The sequence below is a fragment of the Gobius niger genome (genome assembly GCF_951799975.1).
Source record: "Gobius niger genome assembly, chromosome: 5".
Taxonomy (NCBI): Eukaryota; Metazoa; Chordata; class Actinopteri; order Gobiiformes; family Gobiidae; genus Gobius; species Gobius niger.
The window spans coordinates 20,317,837-20,335,653 of NC_136856.1; the positions used below are offsets into that span (position 1 = coordinate 20,317,837).

General features: G+C 39.4%; 2 protein-coding genes across 5 annotated transcripts in view; one reads left to right on the top strand and one right to left on the bottom strand.

Annotated features, from left to right (window-relative positions):
- Positions 1-2,729: 2,729 nt before the first annotated feature.
- On the top strand, positions 2,730-10,592 carry tex11 (testis expressed 11; the record flags this gene model as incomplete). The annotated part of the gene is made up of 29 exons (XM_079557150.1): positions 2,730-2,745; positions 3,311-3,420; positions 3,519-3,603; positions 3,684-3,763; positions 3,862-3,942; positions 4,017-4,136; positions 4,307-4,387; positions 4,454-4,539; positions 4,621-4,678; positions 4,750-4,845; positions 4,917-4,998; positions 5,210-5,288; positions 5,359-5,510; positions 5,611-5,696; positions 5,773-5,910; positions 5,983-6,085; positions 6,156-6,280; positions 6,353-6,438; positions 7,784-7,837; positions 7,913-7,953; positions 8,018-8,095; positions 8,167-8,237; positions 8,495-8,608; positions 8,958-9,030; positions 9,142-9,291; positions 9,353-9,461; positions 9,653-9,773; positions 10,292-10,459; positions 10,527-10,592. 29 exons carry the CDS (start codon positions 2,730-2,732, stop codon positions 10,590-10,592), a joined length of 2,709 nt encoding a protein of 902 aa, XP_079413276.1.
- A 163-nt stretch (positions 10,593-10,755) lies between these two features.
- The window catches only part of dlg3 (discs, large homolog 3), a 58,151-nt gene continuing 51,089 nt past the window's right edge, over positions 10,756-17,817 (bottom strand). For 3 of the 4 annotated variants that reach the window (XM_079557329.1, XM_079557328.1, XM_079557326.1), the window contains 7 exons: positions 14,683-14,724; positions 14,514-14,564; positions 14,335-14,436; positions 14,084-14,256; positions 13,897-14,006; positions 13,725-13,816; positions 10,756-13,646 (listed from right to left, as the gene is read on the bottom strand). In XM_079557329.1, coding sequence (XP_079413455.1) covers positions 13,540-13,646; positions 13,725-13,816; positions 13,897-14,006; positions 14,084-14,256; positions 14,335-14,436; positions 14,514-14,564; positions 14,683-14,724 — 677 coding nt within the window. In that variant the 3' untranslated portion in view covers positions 10,756-13,539. Of the gene's footprint in view, positions 13,647-13,724; positions 13,817-13,896; positions 14,007-14,083; positions 14,257-14,334; positions 14,437-14,513; positions 14,565-14,682; positions 14,725-15,255; positions 15,302-17,817 lie in introns of all 4 variants that reach the window. The other variant, XM_079557327.1, reaches the window with a different exon arrangement.

Here is a 17,817-nt window from a genome sequence, read left to right on the forward strand (position 1 = left end):
CAAATAAGAACATCCTGCTCATACCTTTCTTTCATCAGCGGAACAGGATGGACACTGAAGAACGTTATTTCAATCACTCTGCTCCTAAGACATGAAAAAATGATAATGATAGAACAATTAAAAAATGTTTCATAAAGATGTCTGTGTGACATTAATAATGTGTCAAAATAGCCTAAACGAAAGAGCCGCATAAACACACTTTAAAACAAACACTCTTAACGTGCCACAACCAGAAGCTTGACCAAAATTGCAAACTTTGGCAATGAAGACTCAGAATAGCTATTGACACATTTTATTGAGACAATATGTTTAAAGGTGGGTGCATGTCAATTGACATGACCTTGACATGACCTGATTCAACATGACCTGATTCAACAATTTCTTATGTCAACTGTAGCCTGGCAAAGAAGATCCAACACCACATCAAGCAATCCGCCAATGCACGATAAACAAAACTGATTTGGAAATGAATTACACAGAAGATTGAGCAAGAGACGAGAGTCATTTAGTCATGTTTTTCTGTATGTTTATTCCTGAAAGTTAAAAAGTATAGTATTATGTTAAACACTCCTGTAAGTCATGAGACAGCAACTTAATCATTTGTGAAGCAAACTATTGTTTAACCTTGAACCATCAAATAATATCTGACAACCTGCGACCATGTCAGATGAGCATCTGAATGTACTTTTAAGTAAAGTAGACTTCCCTTGGGCCAGGAGAGCAAAAGATATTGGCCAAACAATTTCAGGAAATGACAAGCTGAAAAGGTGAGTCCCAGAGTGTGCTGAGTTACAGAGCCAGATGATGTTATGAAAAAAGCTTCATCTAAAGTGTTCTTAAAACACCACAGATAATTAACTTTGATCATTGCAACAGGTTTCTATTTGGTATTAATATACAGCAGTAATTTGTTCTCTATTATCATTTTCCAATACTCAAAAGGAGTAGGTAACAATGAAAGACGATCAGAAATGAAATGACAGACAAAACACAGTAGAATTGATTTTCAACATTTTACTCCAACCATTTAACATTAAAAAAAAAGTAAGGAAAATATGCAAACGTTTTACACAATTATTTTAATTATCAATTGGTGGTTAAGAGTACATATTACTCTGTTGAATCATTATAATGCTTGAACTGACACTCGGCTTGAACTGACACTTCCATGAAGGAAGGAAACTATGACTCTATGGCTCGTGAAGTCCTATGATGAAATTAATATTGCTTATAAATTGGATTCTTTGTTGTACTTTTAGCAAGTCTTCTATATAATTTGTTCATAGGTTTTAACTTCAACAGTCTATAAAGTCTATTTCCGCGCTGAGCAAAATTGTAGGTACCTTTGTAAGGGTGTGTGCTACATTCCCATAGAGTGTATATAGTGTATATTTAGATGTTCCCGCTTTAAAGGGAGACACTAGGCAAAAGAAAAACATTTCAATTATCAGGTTTTGGGCCAATTTTACATATAATAAACCTTCACCTTGGAGAAAAAAAATAAACAACAATCTTCACAATAACATGTTTAATTATGCGCTGATTCAATGTTTCTCCATAGATGTATATGGGCAATTTCAAGGGCAATTTTATAAAAATATTTTTTTCTTACATTGTGGCAACAATACAGTGGGAAGAAAAAGTAAGAACTGTTTGGAATTTCTCACATCTGCCTAAATTGGCCACTAAATGTGGTCTGATCTTCATCAAAATCATAAGAAAGAATAAACATTGTCTGCTTAAACTAATACCACCCAAACATTTACATTTGATCATATTTCTATTGGCCACAACATGTAAACATTCACAGGAGAGCGTGGAATAAGTAAGTACACCCCCTGAATGTCACTGAACTGCAGCAGTTTTGTGAAGAGGAATGATCCAAGATTCTTCCTGATCGTTGTGAGCATCCAATCTGCAACTACAGAGAAGCAGTTATTACTGCAAAAGAGTCAACCAGCTATTTAATACAAGAGATAAACTTGTGAATTCATTTTTCCTTTGATGATAGCAGGTTGTCCAGGCCCTGAAGCCACAAAACACCCCCACACCATGATGCTTCTGCACCATGCTTCACATTGAGGATGGGGATTTAATGTTGGTGTACTGTTCCATTTTTCCTGGAATAGTTTGGGAGGAACACACAACGTCATGTGTGGAGGAAAAATGGAACAGCACACCAACATCAAAACCCTATCCCCACTGTGAAGTATGGTCTAGGGAGAATCATGGTGTGGGGCTATTTTGTTGCCTCAGGGCCTGGACAACGTGATATCATCAATAGACATTTTTTTTCTACGATATTTTGCAGAAAGACCCGAGACATTCACAACGTGGAATAAGTAAGTGAACCCCTGTATTAAATAGCTGGCAGACCCTTCTTTTGCAGCAAAAACGGCTTTTCTGTTATTTCAGATTATGTTTTGGCCAATAAAAATATGACAAAATGTAGATGGGTGCCGATATTAGCATATTAGCGTATTGATTGGCTACAGAGTTCGGGAATGTGATGTCTTATCGCTAAGCATTATGGGATTAGCAGCAATTGTAAACTAATGCAGATTTTAAAAGTTAAAATACTGAAGTTATTGTTCACAGGGAAATACTTGGACACCAGTGTGTTAGATGTATTTATCAGCAGTAACTCAGCAGCTAACAAGAGTTGTTCCACAGCTTTTTTCTCCACTTTTTATGCTGTTTTTAGTTCATGTATGCTAACAGCTGCAAAGATGGCCGATCTCCATGGTAACTGTGGGATTTCCCACTTATTAAAATCACTATTAAAATCACTTATTACACAAAACATTGGACATTTTACTCACATCAAACATCAGATTTGAGCGGAAAACATTTTTCGCTCATTCTCCGTTTAAATGAACGGGCTTCGCGCTCTACCGGAAGTGTCTGTACAACGGAAGTGCCGAGACAACGCAAAAAGTGGCAAAAGTGGGCGGGGCGGAATGCTCAGTTTTCGCGCGGTTTGAGAAGACTTCAAGATGGAGCAAATCGCAACGACTGTCAAATGTAACAGCTATGTATTTTTTTGATACGTTCATATGTTATGGTTATGTCGTCGTAGAATAACTAACTAAAGATGATATTTGTGATAAAATATGGAATACAGTACGTTTTACTGACGTAACGTTAAACTGCAAACAGCTAGCGTTATCCTATTTGCCACAATGTAAAAGTCTGAAAAACACATGTGTTTACTTTAGCTTAAATATAATATACTACTTAAAGAAAAATACTATATAATTCACTTTTTGGGTAATGACTATGACTATGAGATCTTTTGTTATCTTTCTAGGTCTATCAGAAAAACTACTGCTAATGCAACAGCCGGATGACGAAACTATAGAGAGGCTGTTTTTTGACATTTCCACCATGCAAGACCTGCCTAAAATCAATGATCCACAGGTACAGAACATGCCATTTCTGCTCGTGTTTTATGCTGGCATCAAAATAATTATAACTTGCAGCAGACGGTCACACAGTGCATTTTTTTTTTATTACAGCTTGAAGAGTGCGCTGTCCAGCTGTGGAACTGGGCAGTTACTAAAAATGTGGGGAACAGCCTTGGCAAACATCAAAAAGCCAAAGGTCTGAACTGTTTAGACACTTGACAATGATATGAAAACGTTTGAAGCCCATAACTCTCTCCTTGGTTACTATCTGTCCAGTGCGTCATGTTGCCTGTACTCTTCTGTATGGTTGTGAGCCTCAAAGTCCAGCAGAGGGCACTCTTCGCAAACAGATATTGGTCAGTAAACTCCACTGAACTGTAAACATGACATCAATGTAAGTATGAGCGTTTGTTTCTGATTTCTTGGGTTGTCCTCGTCTTTTTACCTTCATAAGATGGCAAGTAAGACAGGGCGGACCTGGCTAGATTGCAAAAATCCCCAAATGGCAGACAGGTTTCTCAAATTGGCTATAGATGTAAGAATAAGAAGTCCATTCATAAAACAGTGAATATAATTTGATTGCTCCTGTATGTGCTGTATCTATTATAGAGCCTGGAAATACTGTATAGTCAACTAGTGTCTCGAGTTGATGGAGAAGGTGAGATTCACTCATCCAAAGGGGACGTGGAGAAGGAATTGCTCCGCATCCTGTCATACCAGGCCGAGTCGGTGAGCTGTGCACATGCACCGTACAGCAGCTTTAACGTGGATGTTTTTATTTTTGCCATATCACCTGAGAGAGTGTAATTCTAATTGCCTTATACTGTGAAGTGTTAGACCTAACAAAACACAACTTTCAAGACTCAAATTGTTATATTATACAGTATTTGATGATGCAGGCAATATGTCAAGGCAATAATCCTGACGCTGTGGTGTACATGAAGAGATGCAAAGATATGTTGTCGCGACTACCTAAAGAGGTAACACAAAAATATATGAACTTAAAACAGAGTTCAGGTATATGAACTGTAGCTGTTTTTACACAGACTGCATACCTGTCACTGATGTGCTACAACTTTGGAGTGGATGTGTACAATCTGAAAAAGTATGAAGAAAGCTCTTTTTGGCTAAGGTATTTCTTTAGCCATTTGTTGGTTATCGTCACATACATTTAAACAAACCCAAAAAGTAAAATAATAATGTATCTTTGAAGCCAAAGCTATGGCATTGCAAAAATGAATGAAACATACTCTCCGGGATCTGAGGTCCAGGTAATTATTATTCATTATTTCATTTTGTTCAAAAGAATGTGTAAGTTATATTTGGATATTTTTTCTAACAGGCTACCATTTTGCGACTTCTTGCGACTGTTTACTTGGAGTGGGATTGTCAAACATTTAAGAAGGAGGCTCTTAATGCTGTCACTTTAGCCAATAAGGTGCTTTAATAGTATTTTTGCAACTGCATATTGGCATGTTTACCAGCTGTGCCTTTTAACTGATTTGGTAGGAATGTGTGAGCGTGTCTGGTCTGTATTTAAAGATCAGAATACTCCAGAGAAGTGGTGCCTCCGATGATCACATCAGAGCAGGTTAGTGATTTAGCTCATTTAATTCAGTCACATTTGCTCTTCCATGTCTTACCTTTAGTTTTTATATGTATACTTGATGTATGTTTACTCATTCCAGATTAGCCATGAAATAATGTAAAACAAACAGATGCAAAAGTTATGACCACATCAGAATATGCTGTGTATCTGTGTCATGAGTTGCACCCACTGATCGGCTTGACTTTTTTTTCAGGGCTTGATGAAATGCTACAGTCAGACGTTCCCCTCGATGTGTGTTTGAGCACTGTCCGATTACTTTTATCAGATGAAAGGTAATGACTGTGGCAAAGATGTAAAACATTTTTTGACTAAAACATACACTTAAAATGTTTGTTTCTCTAGAGAGGCCTTGGCCTTTACGTTTCTAAAGCGCTTGTGTCAGTGTTTTGAGTCATCTCCTGATCTGGGAACTGCTCTTGTTTTCCACGTTGAGCTGCTTCTGCAGAGAGGCCAAGAGCTCCTGGGCAAACAGAAGATTGAGGATATCATCACTGGTTAATCATTTAAATACATTTATCATATAAAGACATTGTTTTCTATGAAATATCTACTTATGCAACAGGGTAGAATAAATCATCTCTGTACATCATATAGGACACTATACAGGTAAACAGCTGACTCCTCAAGCCCTGTCTACTCTACATGTTTTGTTATGGGATAAAGCAACAAAGCATTTTGAGGTATGTGCAGGTTGCTACAAATTCAATACATATTCTCTTGGAATAAGATTGCCATATTATTGTTATGAAATTTCAGGCCAAGACTTATTGTGAAGCTTTGCAATGGTACAACTACTCCCTAAGTTTCTTCAAAGCAGGACAGATGGACTCCAACTTGGCTAAATTGCAGAGAAACAGAGCTTCTTGTTTCTTGCACTTGAAGCAGCTAGAAAAGGTTGTGCACATTCGTATTGCTGTAATATTTCAACGGACATAGATTTTTAAATTAGAATAATATATTCTCCAGGCGAAAGAGGCAGCAAGAGAGGCAGAGAGGTGTGATCCAGATAGTATTTTCACTCAGTTTAGTGTTTATAAGATTGCCGTGCAGGAAAACAATGCTGAGAAAGGTATTTTAAGCGTGAGATTCATCACTACATTTCCCATGTGTGTTGATTCATGCCATATATATTGTAAAAGCTTCTCAGGCCATAAATGCAATGGGACATCTGTCAAAGACTCGACCGACCGCTGATGACAAACTTCTGGTTTCTGACAACGCTACCGTGTCTCTCCTCACTTTGGCTGCTCAGATCGCTTTAGAGGTGAGATCTTTCTCAAGTTCTCAAGTTCAAATAAAGCAACATCAGAGCAATGTTGTTGTTTTTTTGTTAAAGAATGAACAAGAAGACACCGCAATGAAAGCTCTGGAGTCTTTGTGTGAAAACTCCCAAGATAATGCACAGGTCCTTGCGGCTCTGAGGTAGGGATTATTATTGTTTATTGTCATGTTTATGCTGTTAGTAATCAACATGTTTGTAAACATTAGGGGAAAATGTGATTAAAGGTCACATGTATGGCCTTCTAGGATTTGAGACACATGAGAGAGTGTTGGTGCCTGTATGCGATCCACAATTATTTTTTTTAATATATGTTGTATGTATGCAATTTTGGCATATTAATCTTGCGAGTTATACAAGTTAACAACATTGGTCTCTGTGAACAATGTCACAACGGTTTAACGCTGCAGGGGTAGACGACGTCTGGCCACTGAGCATATATCCTCATATTGCCCTCCAGATGAATTTGAGAAATCTGATTGTTCACAAATGTCACTCAATCACCTATTAAAATACAAAAAAGAAAAAAACAATTGAAAATATCGTCAATTCCTTGTGATAGTCTGTAAGATTGGAAAATGAGGATAGAGAGAGAAATGTATGTAAGAAATGTAAGATCTATTAATCCTGATCTAGGCCTGGTGGTGCTCAAGGTCAGTAATGAGAGAAAATAGTTCAGGTGTTAGTCCTGAGCCGCTGCAACTGTGGGCCGACCTGACCTGTAGGTCGGGGGGAACCGGAGCACCCGGAGGAAACCTGGCTGGCTGCCTTCAGTCTCCTCTGATCCGGTGCAGCACCTCCTTTGTCCCTGTTTCAGAGCGTGGTGTCCTGCACTGGTCAGCTCCATCTCCTCCTTCCTCTTCCTCCTGCGCAGCTCCCTCCAGATAATCTGTTTTATTCTCCAGTGAAAGTCCATTAGCCAGAACAATAGTAGGGATAGAAGGCATGTGTGGCTTAGCTGTGAGTCTTGCCTGGATACCTCCTGGATAGCATTTTTCAGCAGGACCATTATGGACTCTCTGCAGTAAAAAATTCCACCGAACCCCACAAAAAACACGGCAAAGATGTACAAAAGTATCCAGTAAAACAATGTGAAAAACAGAAGCCACAAATGCTGCTCACAGAAAAAGGCAAAAAAAAAATGTAGCTGTACCAAGAGAAAAAATTGTGAAAACTCAAATATGGAAGACCTCAATTATACATTATTTTTTCTTGATTTCTTGCTATTTCTTCGGATATTGCTACTGCTGATATTTCATTAATAATACTTTACCCATATATTTTGCAGCCCTAAAACGATATTATGTATTGGTGAGGCGGAAAGGATAACATGCTGACAAATCAAAGGCTCTATTTTAGTTTCCTAAACACCTCTGTGATCCACTGACCTATATTTCCCCACTTCTCTGAAAGTGTGTCTCCGTATAACACAGTTAGTAGGTGAAATAAAGGAGGTCAGCATCAGTGTTTCCATTCATCTTTTTATAGATGCTTGATTCGACTTGTGCTCTCCAAAGTAGAAAGGTCCCATGAGGAGCTGAGGTGAGTGACTGATACAGAATATAAAACATTCATTTAAATGGTATTGATCTTTGGCACTGATTGTTTTCTCTCTAGAAGTGTAAATCTGGACATTCTGCTGCCGTATTTAAAAATGGGTAAGTGCGTGATACCGAACGTACAACTACAACACTTGGGGTGCATGTTTAATCGTGTGTTTAGCTTTGCAGAAAATCTCACACGAGCCAAACTTGACCATTGAGAAGAAGACAGAAGAAGCCAACTGGTTCAGAAAGATTGGTATCAACGTCAGTTTAAAACGGAGATGGGAGTTTTGGATGGCTGAATAATCTGCATGTTCTTGTGTGCAGCGTGGAACTCGGCCCTACAATGTGAGGGCAGCCCTGATAGGATGAGGGATTTCTTTGTGCTCTCCTACCAGGCAAGTGCTCTTATTAGCTGTAGCCGCCGCATGGATCAATATGTTTACTGGGTGGGTGTGGATCAATAGCTCTAAACAAGGACTGGACGGCACTTTACGTTAAATTATAGAAACATACTAATGATCAGCTCTTTTTACTATTGTCCTTTGATGCTTTAACATTTCAGAAATATTTAATTACAGTTTGTTTCCTGCACGGACATGTTAAGGGTTGCCACATTGACATGGGATTTAATACTTCACTTTTGTCCTACCAGCTCTCCCAGCTGTGCCCTCCTGATCGTGCCGTTCTTATGGGTCAGAAGACGTGTCTCCTCATGGCTGCTGCAGCCTCTCTGGCGCTCTGCAGGAGATCACCTGACTTTGCCCAGGTATGCCCCCCTTGTGTGTTCAGCTTTCAATCATTTAGCATCACCAGTGTAGTATAGGTGACAAACCATCAGGGGCGTCTCTGGCCTGGGAGGGGTAGGGAACTGTTATACCAATAAGTGCTGAGGAAACCCAGAGCAACACAGAGGTGATATTTGTATCGCTCAAAATTGCACAAAGAACATGCAATACCTTGTAGTGGTCCACCAAAATGTTTATGAAGGGACCAGTATTTTGTGCTACACCCCTGCAAACCCTTGTGCTGGTGTATGTGTTGTCTGAGTATTTACCATACTTTGAACACAAGATGGCGATGATGAGCAAAGAAAACTAGTCATGGTTGGTTTCCAGGCTGAAGAGCTCACTCAAGCTTTGGAGCACATTCAGGTCTGCTCAGAGATTTGGAAAACGCTGAAAGCCTCTGGTAATAAACTACTTGTATACTGCAATCCATATAAATACATTGAATCACACGATGTTGTTTTTGTCTACAATTCATGTTTATCCTAAATGTGCCTCTGGCTTATTTTTGAAGGGAGCTTTCCGACAGACCCCACCGACACATTGCTGCTCTTGTATGAGTTCGAGGCCCGTGCAAAACTAAGCGACCCGAGAATCGAAACTGTCCTAGAATCGGTGCTGGAGCTGGAAAACATTGAGACCAAAGTGCTTGAAACTGTTGCAGGTATCTGAAAAGGAATGTCTTATTTTTATAACCATGATATTGACACTTTTATTCCACAAAGCGTTAGCCATGGAGTCTCCAGCTCACTTTCCGCTGTTGTGTAAAAAGGCCCTGAGAGTTGCCATTTCTCTGCATAAGAAGCAACCACAAATCGACTGGTCCCAGTGCAGGTATTACTTTGAAAGATAAACCTGAAGGTTCAATACCTGATAACGTATTTGCATAGTTCGTTGGTGTCCATGAGCAAGATACTCGCCCTACCTGCTCATGTATGAATGTGTCGGTGTGACTGGGTGTGATTGGAGTATGCCATGTGTTTTTGTGTAGTCGTTTGGTTAAAAGTCTGTGCGTCTCTCCTCAGTAAGTGTCTTCACAGCCTCATTAAGCTGTCTCTACCAAACGGTGTGACACAAGTAGAGGCCCATGTACTGGAGGAGGTGTGGGACTACTATGAGGAGGCTCTGTCCATCATTGCAGCTGCAGTGAGTCAGCACCAATCACACGCCGCGGCTGCCGTATAATTAACCCCCTCTCTTCCACTCCATTCCTGCTCGCTGTACTGCAGGCTCTTTTTATCAATGGGCTTTTAGCCCCACTTCAATTAGCAGATGCTTCCATTCAACACCCCCTTCCTGCCAATTTGAATGTTAATGTGCTGTACAAGTCACATTGCCGGTGAGCTTCAGCTGTGAAAAAGACATCAAATTATTGGGACATAACCCTGCTGTAGAGACAGTTCATATTTCCCTTTGACAGAAAGTTACTACTTGAAAGCATGTCATTTTTGGATCAAAGCAAAAGCATGAGATTAAACAGTTGTGGAAAAATTATGAGCAAACCACAGATTGAGAGGCATTAGAATTCACAATTGCAAAGCTCTAAAGGCAGCAATGAGTAATGGGGTGGAAGTCACCAAAATTCCCATTCACTCAGTTGGCTCAGGTGCCCACGCTGATGCTGGTTAATATTCCTTTGACCTTGCTCCTGCTCTTCTGTGTAGCCAGAAGATTTTCCAGAAATGGAGATCCTGTGGTTGTTAACTAGAGCCTGGAATACTGGAATCCTGCTGTACAGCTTGACTCAGTACCCAGAGGCCGAGAGGTGGTGTGGCCTCGCCATGAGCTTTGTGCAGCACCTGGGCTCACTGCAGGAGAGCTACCAGACACAGGTACAGACTCATTGACCAAACAAAGCAGAAAATACAACCTGACATTGAATTGTATCTGTGCCAACAGATGTCTGGTCTCTATACGCAAATCCTGGACAGACTGGACAAAGCGAAGCAGAGTGTTATGGGGTAGTTTCTGTGATTCAATACTTTCTATTCTATTTGTTTAACCTTGGTTATTGATATGTAAGGTTTTTAGTTGGCCAGTGTATTTACTTTTTCATGTAAACGTTATAGTTATAAATTTCTATGCACTTAAAGTCACAGACAGAAGTAGAATGACAAGGACATCAAGATCTGATAACTGAGTCACATTTTATTTTCAAACAAATAAATTTTTGTCAAGTCCCAAAATAAAACCCAAACAAAATTTGCAGGACTGTATTTCCTCATAAGTAGGACAGGGAAGACCTTGAGGCCAAGTGTCCCATAGGCTGTACCAGCTGCGGCCACAGGAAGGGGACTACTGTACAATCAAAGGGTTGATGTTTGCAAGCACTTACTGCACCTATGTGCTTTAACATAACGCAATTCCCCAAGTACAAACAGGACCCGCCCCCCCATAAATAAAAGCATGTCACTTCTCTCAACATAGACCTTTATCAGTTATACACAGAGGCATTCAGACTCTTTTCTCATCATTATACCAAACCTCAATGGAAAGAGCAACATGAAATCCATTTCTTTGGGCTTTGACATGGCTGACTGAGGCATAAAAAAACACACCTTTTAACAGTTGGCTGCGTTTTAACTTAGACCAGTGATAAAACTTTTATAAGTACTGATCATTGTTTCTAGTACTTGTGATGGAGATTTCCGTCTCTGAATGACTTTAAATTTCAGTCATATTCCTAGTTTTATTCTACACACGCTCCACAATAGTCACATGTTCACAGGCCATAGTTGAGGAAACTAGATCCCCATCTGAATAGTGAAGTTTTCCAATAGGCATTTAAAGAGAAACAGCAACAATACAGCACATTTGAATGGCATTGACTTGTTCAAGAGTAGCTCCACTTTACTTACCTGACAATTGCGGTCTATAAAAGTGTCCCAGTTTGAGTCACACATGCATGAAGCACAGGTGATGGGGATCTGCTGAGGGGCTTATTTACATTGTACACCGCCACTCCCTTTAAAACAGTCTGCAGTTTATAATGGCTCTGTTCCCTTCGGATATTCCCTGAACTCTAGTTTTGACACAGGTAATGACAGCTGGTTAAGCAGTGGTGGCTGGCAGGTGGTCCACCTGTTCAGAAAATGCTGCAGATGCAGATGCTCTGTGGGGAGGGAGAGCGGAGGACCCAGAGGTCTCACTCTCAAAGGACAACTCCAGTGCACTCTTCATAAATCTGAGGAGGAAAGATGAACAGCGGAACTCTCCTTCAGTGGCTCAGATGTGCCTTTCTACATGTTAACACTTAAAATATACAGTGCCATTGTCTGCATTGGAGGATAGAAAATGCCATTTGAAGTCTGTCATCTGTGTTACTGACACCCATGGTTAAGATTTTGCTGATGATATAATATACATATAGCTGTACACATAACCAAATGACCTGTAAAAGTTTTTGATCAGCTAAAAGTGAACCCCGTGTCCAGCTCCACATGTCTTACAACTACAAATGAGATCTTTTTTTCATTTGCAAACCAGTCGAGCTTGCCTAAGATTCAAGAGGTCAACACAATGATTCAATAACCACAAACCGCAGAGTAGGAGTCATAAATATAAGATGGACAAAGTATAGTGGTTGAATCGAACCCATCTTTAGTGTTTGGTAGGGGACAGGGGACAATTCAGAACTGGTTATATTGACACTTTAATTGTTAGAACATCCAATACAATTATTGTCTTGTTCTACCCGTTTTAAGGCCACCGACTTTTGGCAGATTGGACAGTACCATGTGACCATTCAAATCTATTGGAAGGCAGAGAGTGTAAAAGGGTGATCTGCTGCATAACAGAAGCTAGGAGGCTCAAGTCTGTTGAAATTGTAATCCAAAAGCCAATTCTTACACAGGAAAGACGTAGAAAAATGTGCCCGCATACAAGACACATTCCATTGCTATTGCACTCAAGTCAGGCCCCTATTGGCAGTTTAAAAACATAAAAGTGAAGGACAGCCGAGGTGTGCGCTCAGCTCCTTTTGAATTGTGGACAACCCCCTTTACAGACAACAGGTAGTCACAAAACAGAATTTGTATTTGATGTAAGGCAGTTTTGGTGTTTTGCAGAGAGCCCGGTTACACTTCTCTACCCCCACCTTTACACAGAGCAGCTAAAAACCACAAGCAAAAAATACCCCACATAGAAAAAAAAAAACAAACAAAAACATTTTAAACCTAACAGCCCTCCAAATTGACAACTCTAGTGAAGTGTAAATGTATAGTTTTTAATATGTAGTAAAATTTTTAGGATTTTAGCATTAAATCTTGTGATTTTATAATATAAATGTAGATTTAACATAATTCTTCCTTATGATTCGACGTCCAAGATCCAAGGTCCTTTTCCAGCCGCACCACAGAAAGACGACCATACAGCACGCTGATTTGTGATAAATAGATCAGTTTCTCAGCTAATTTTCTCCCCATTATAAACAATAGGATGACGTCTTACACAGTACCATCAGCAGAGGTCGATTTTAATCCAGTCTATAGAAAACACCTTTATTGGTTTTTACTTCTGGTCTTGAGAGATTTCATGGACATTTACAAAGAGTTCCATCTTGGTATGATTTGCTTCTTTACCCTGCAGCTTTTTTGAATTCCTAATGTCACACAAAGTAAAGCGCTCTGGATCTTCACTCAGTCCCAGTTCACAAAAGGATTATTCCTTTTCCCTTTGTTTTCATGGACAAATTCCTTTGGAATGGAGTTTCCAGTCTTGAATGGATTTGTTGAGAAACTCATGCAGGGTGTGCACAGTCACAGTAATGGTGATAAGACTTCTTTTCATTTAGAGATTAACATAATGATGACACTAAAACTTGTTATGAAACATATCTGCAAAAGGAGGCGAAAGGGGCATGGATGGGGTCTCTGGAAAGAAGGGGCTCTGCTCGACGGGGACCACAAGGAGTTCAGAGCTTTTCTGAGGAGGGAATCCAGATGTAAGGGCCAGACTGCTCCTCAATGATAAGCTTGATTTTGTTGTAGATCTCCTCTAGTGAATCACCCTGTACAATAGCTGGAAAAACAAAACACACTCATATCTGGTGCATTTGACACAAAATGGTGGAGGAGAATGTGTGAAAATGTTTCAAACCTGTGAAATACTCTCCAAAGTCTTGCTCTAGCTTGACGGCCTTGTCAAAGACTTTATTTGCCTGTTCATACGTCTGCCTTTTATTCATTTCCCTGAAACACATCAGAACCATCAGACACAGCTCTCGTATGTTTCAAGTTGAACAAATACTTAAATACAATGAACACCTTACATTAGAGCTTCAATTGATTTTGGTTTAATAAAGATGGCAATTGGATAAAGTTGTGCTTGCTGCAGTCGTTTAATTGCGTTTCCAGAAACATCCAAAATGCAGTGTTTCCCCTGAAACACAAAGACATGTAAATAGAGCAAACTTAGCAAACACAGTGGATCAAGTAAACACGATTGCCGTGGCCTACCCTTTCAGCCACCGTTCTGACAGACAGGATGCTTGTTCCATAAAGGTTCTCGTTGAACTGTCCTGCCTCGATAAACTTATTGTCCTGAATATCCTTCTCCATCTGCTCCCTTGAGCCCACAAAGTGATAGTCTTGACCATCCATCTCGTTCTCTCTTCTTGGACGTGTCGTGTCTGCGACAAAGTAAAATGTCATAACCCTGTTGAACCCAGCAATTAAAAAAAAAACATGTACGGTTTACTCCAACTTACGAGGTACGCAGGAGCCAAACTTATGGGGAAACTCGGAGATTAGGTCATCATTTACTCTGTCCTTCATTGGGCCTAGTATGATTACAGGTCTCGTGTAGTGAACTGAAATAAAAGGGGATGTCAGTGAAATTGAATTCAAACTTTCAATGTTTCCTCAATCTGCTCAGTACCATACTTACTTTCCTGTCGAATTACTGGTTCATAAGAAAGAATCGTGTCCTCCTGGCCCTCTGTAAAAAAACAACAGCAGCATTTTAAATCAAAGTGGTATAGACAGTACCTCGGTGTGTAGAGAGGAATAAAGAGGAAGGAGGAAAAAAAAAAATCTAAAAGAAAACGGCCACTTACTCGAACTGCTTTCACTGTCACTTGTATTGGATGTCAGGCATTCTGCAAAGTTCAAGAGGCAAATAAACCATGAGCACTCAGTTCAGTTTTAGGAAAAGTGGAAGGGTCTTTTTCAACATCTAGGCCTAAAAAGGAAATATTTACAGACATGCAACAGCAATATTTGGGAAGCGGTTTTAGGTACAAACAAGTACACCCTCTGTTCGACATCACTAATTGGTAAATTCAGGTCTAAGGGACAATCGTAGAATCCAAGTGTTTTCTTTGGCCAAGATAATAACGGGAATTTATGTCAAGAAAAGGGAAATTACTGTCACTGAAGGTTGATCACACGGGATATAACATAATTCTCTGACCACCTGAGCGTGATGTGTGCAAAGAAATACTGCAATCCTATAAATATGTCATGAAATCGTATAAAATATGTAATATGTATATGCGTGTAGCCTATTTTGGGGAGCCATATGAAGTAAACAACAATGTAAAGTACACATGTGTTTGTGGGGTACAAATCATTTTGTTTTCTCAAGATTAAGAGGACAGCTGCTTGATGTAGTACAGCCGCACACTTACTCAAACTCTTTGATCCATAATAGTCATCGCTTAACCCTGGGAAGTCCTAGATGTCCCGACAGGTGAGAGCAGAGACCAAGAGAAGAAAGCAGACAGGAAGAAGAAGAGGTTAGTCAAGAGTTGGGGAAGAGGCAGAGGAGTGGCGTGTGGTGGCTGTCAGTTCATGTAACGCTATATCTGTTCAATTGTAGTTAACCTTTCAATAAGTTGTGTTCACGTCAAATCAAATATCTAAAAAAAAAAGTTTCATTTTGAAGGACGGCCCTGAATGTCAAAATGCAGATGTTTCGACCTGGTTTGGTTTCTCTGTAAATACTGGATCTACGTAGATATTCCATAACTGTCTTAAGTACTGCAATATTTATATTATTGTGATAATTTACCAAGAAGTTTCAACACGGTGCTTTCGGTTAAATCAGTGGTTTCAAAAAGGCATTACAACTTAAACTGTATAATACGAGTTGCACTGTATGTGAACATGCCATTCCTGATTTGAAAGCATGGATCGCCTGCACTAGTGCTAACTAGGACTTGATTGGGGACAGGTGCTGGGGTTGTAGAAGCAGGAAAGACGTTCTTTATGTTTTGCAAGGTTTTAGCCACATAATCTGACAACCATACAGTAAGTGTGGGGCTCATTCAAGAGCGTAGGTTTGGTGTCAAATATTTTAACCGATTGGCGGGAGCAGTGGGACTTTAAAACATTTGTGCATAATTGCAAGGCTCAAGAACGCTATGAACACTGCACAGCTGCTGCCGCCCAAGTTACTGTCCGCAAATAAATACACGTAAAGGAAAAGGTGTGAAATATTGGTGAGGACTGTCCCTGCAGGGCCTGAGTTGGTGGGAACATGTTCACACCAGACTTTAAGGAAGATATGCTCATGGAATCATTCTCCTTTCTGATTGTTGGATCACAGCTTAAGACAAAAAAAGTAAACCTAAAAGTTTTACAACTTGACTTTTTTTTTTTTTTTACTGTGATTTAAAACAACTTTACAAATGTTATCTGCCAGACCAATATTGGAGTTGAAGATCTCAACACATATGGGATCATGTTTATGATTTACTTACTAAACTAAAATCTTACACACCCTACTATTAGTAAATGCTAAATCGGGACAATGGGCTATATGCACTGTGCCCCCACGTGGTTTCTGGCAGGACAATTAGATCAGCACTGTCCATCCTCTTCCCTGTCTTTTACTTTCACGATTAGCAGGGTCCCGCACAAATGAAGAGATAACTCATCAATTTCGGTCATCATGTTGGATGTGAATCCTGCCCCGGGGGCAACGCCAGTGGTTGTGAGGTTACATGTTATGACAATAACATGTAACAACTCAATAAAATGTTTTAAACTTGTGTGAAGTTAGCCCCACAGTGTCCGATTTGCTTCAAAATAGTGTCATTCGTTTGTGCACAAAACAAAATGAGCGTTTATGCGCACTTTGTTTTTGAGTTATTGATCATTGATTGGTTATTGATCAGGGATTCATATTATTTTTTCTACTTTTTCATCAATAATATGTGTCCCTGGTCAGCTGCCATCTTGTTTTGTGTTTACAGAACACATTGTAGGTAATGTGCCATTTGTGCCAACATTAAGCAAATGTATGGAGAAGCATCGGTTTATACATACAATTTATTTTTCTAATTATTATATGGAGAGTAAATGCAAATGGTACATTGCATGTCACATTTAAAGCCTTTAAAAGGAGGAAATGAACGCCTGGATTTTTGTGTGTGATTATTGTCAAAAAATAAAAACCTTTCTACAGTATCTACAGTCTTTATTTTCTCTCTCTTGGGCCAACTGGACCCATAAATTTTTTTCTAAGGTCCATCCTTCATTACTGATATTTTACATTCAGGTAAAGTATGATGTGAGAAATTGAATTTTCGCATTTTTTTGTTATTTTTTCTGCCCCATCCTGATTATTTCATTCATATGACCCGACTACAGTTATAAAAATGTTTTTTTTAGGCCCAGATAGATTGCACAAAAACAGAAATTGCAAGACACTTTTTTCTTTGGTTCTCAGAAATGTTGCCACTTGCAGCTTAAATTTTTTACTTGCAATTCAAAAGTACACAAAATGTTTGTGGTGCAAGAAAAAGAAATCTCTTACAAGCTGTGCACATGTTGTAATTGACACAAAATAGCTGAACTGTGTTACTCAAACAATTTTACACAGTCTTCACTAGGTTCTTTTAGGTTCTCAGATGCCTCTGCAGCTCGTCGTTGATTTACAGAGTAGCAGATGACCGGCAAATGTTTTAAGTAAAATGTTCTGAATAAAAGTTACTGCCATGTTTCCAGATTAACTTTATGATCAATGTAGTGGTATTCATAATAATGTCATCAATTCAAAACAGCCCTGTCCAGATAATGGTTGATTTGTAAAACATCTGCTACGGAAACTTGATTTGAGAATAGCAAAAAAGGCACATTTTGTGTGCCCAAACAAAAAATGAGGGAATCGGACACTATGGGGGGGCTAACTTCACACAAGTATTTTACTGACTACTTACAGGCTGATCCTATTTTGCACAGGCTCG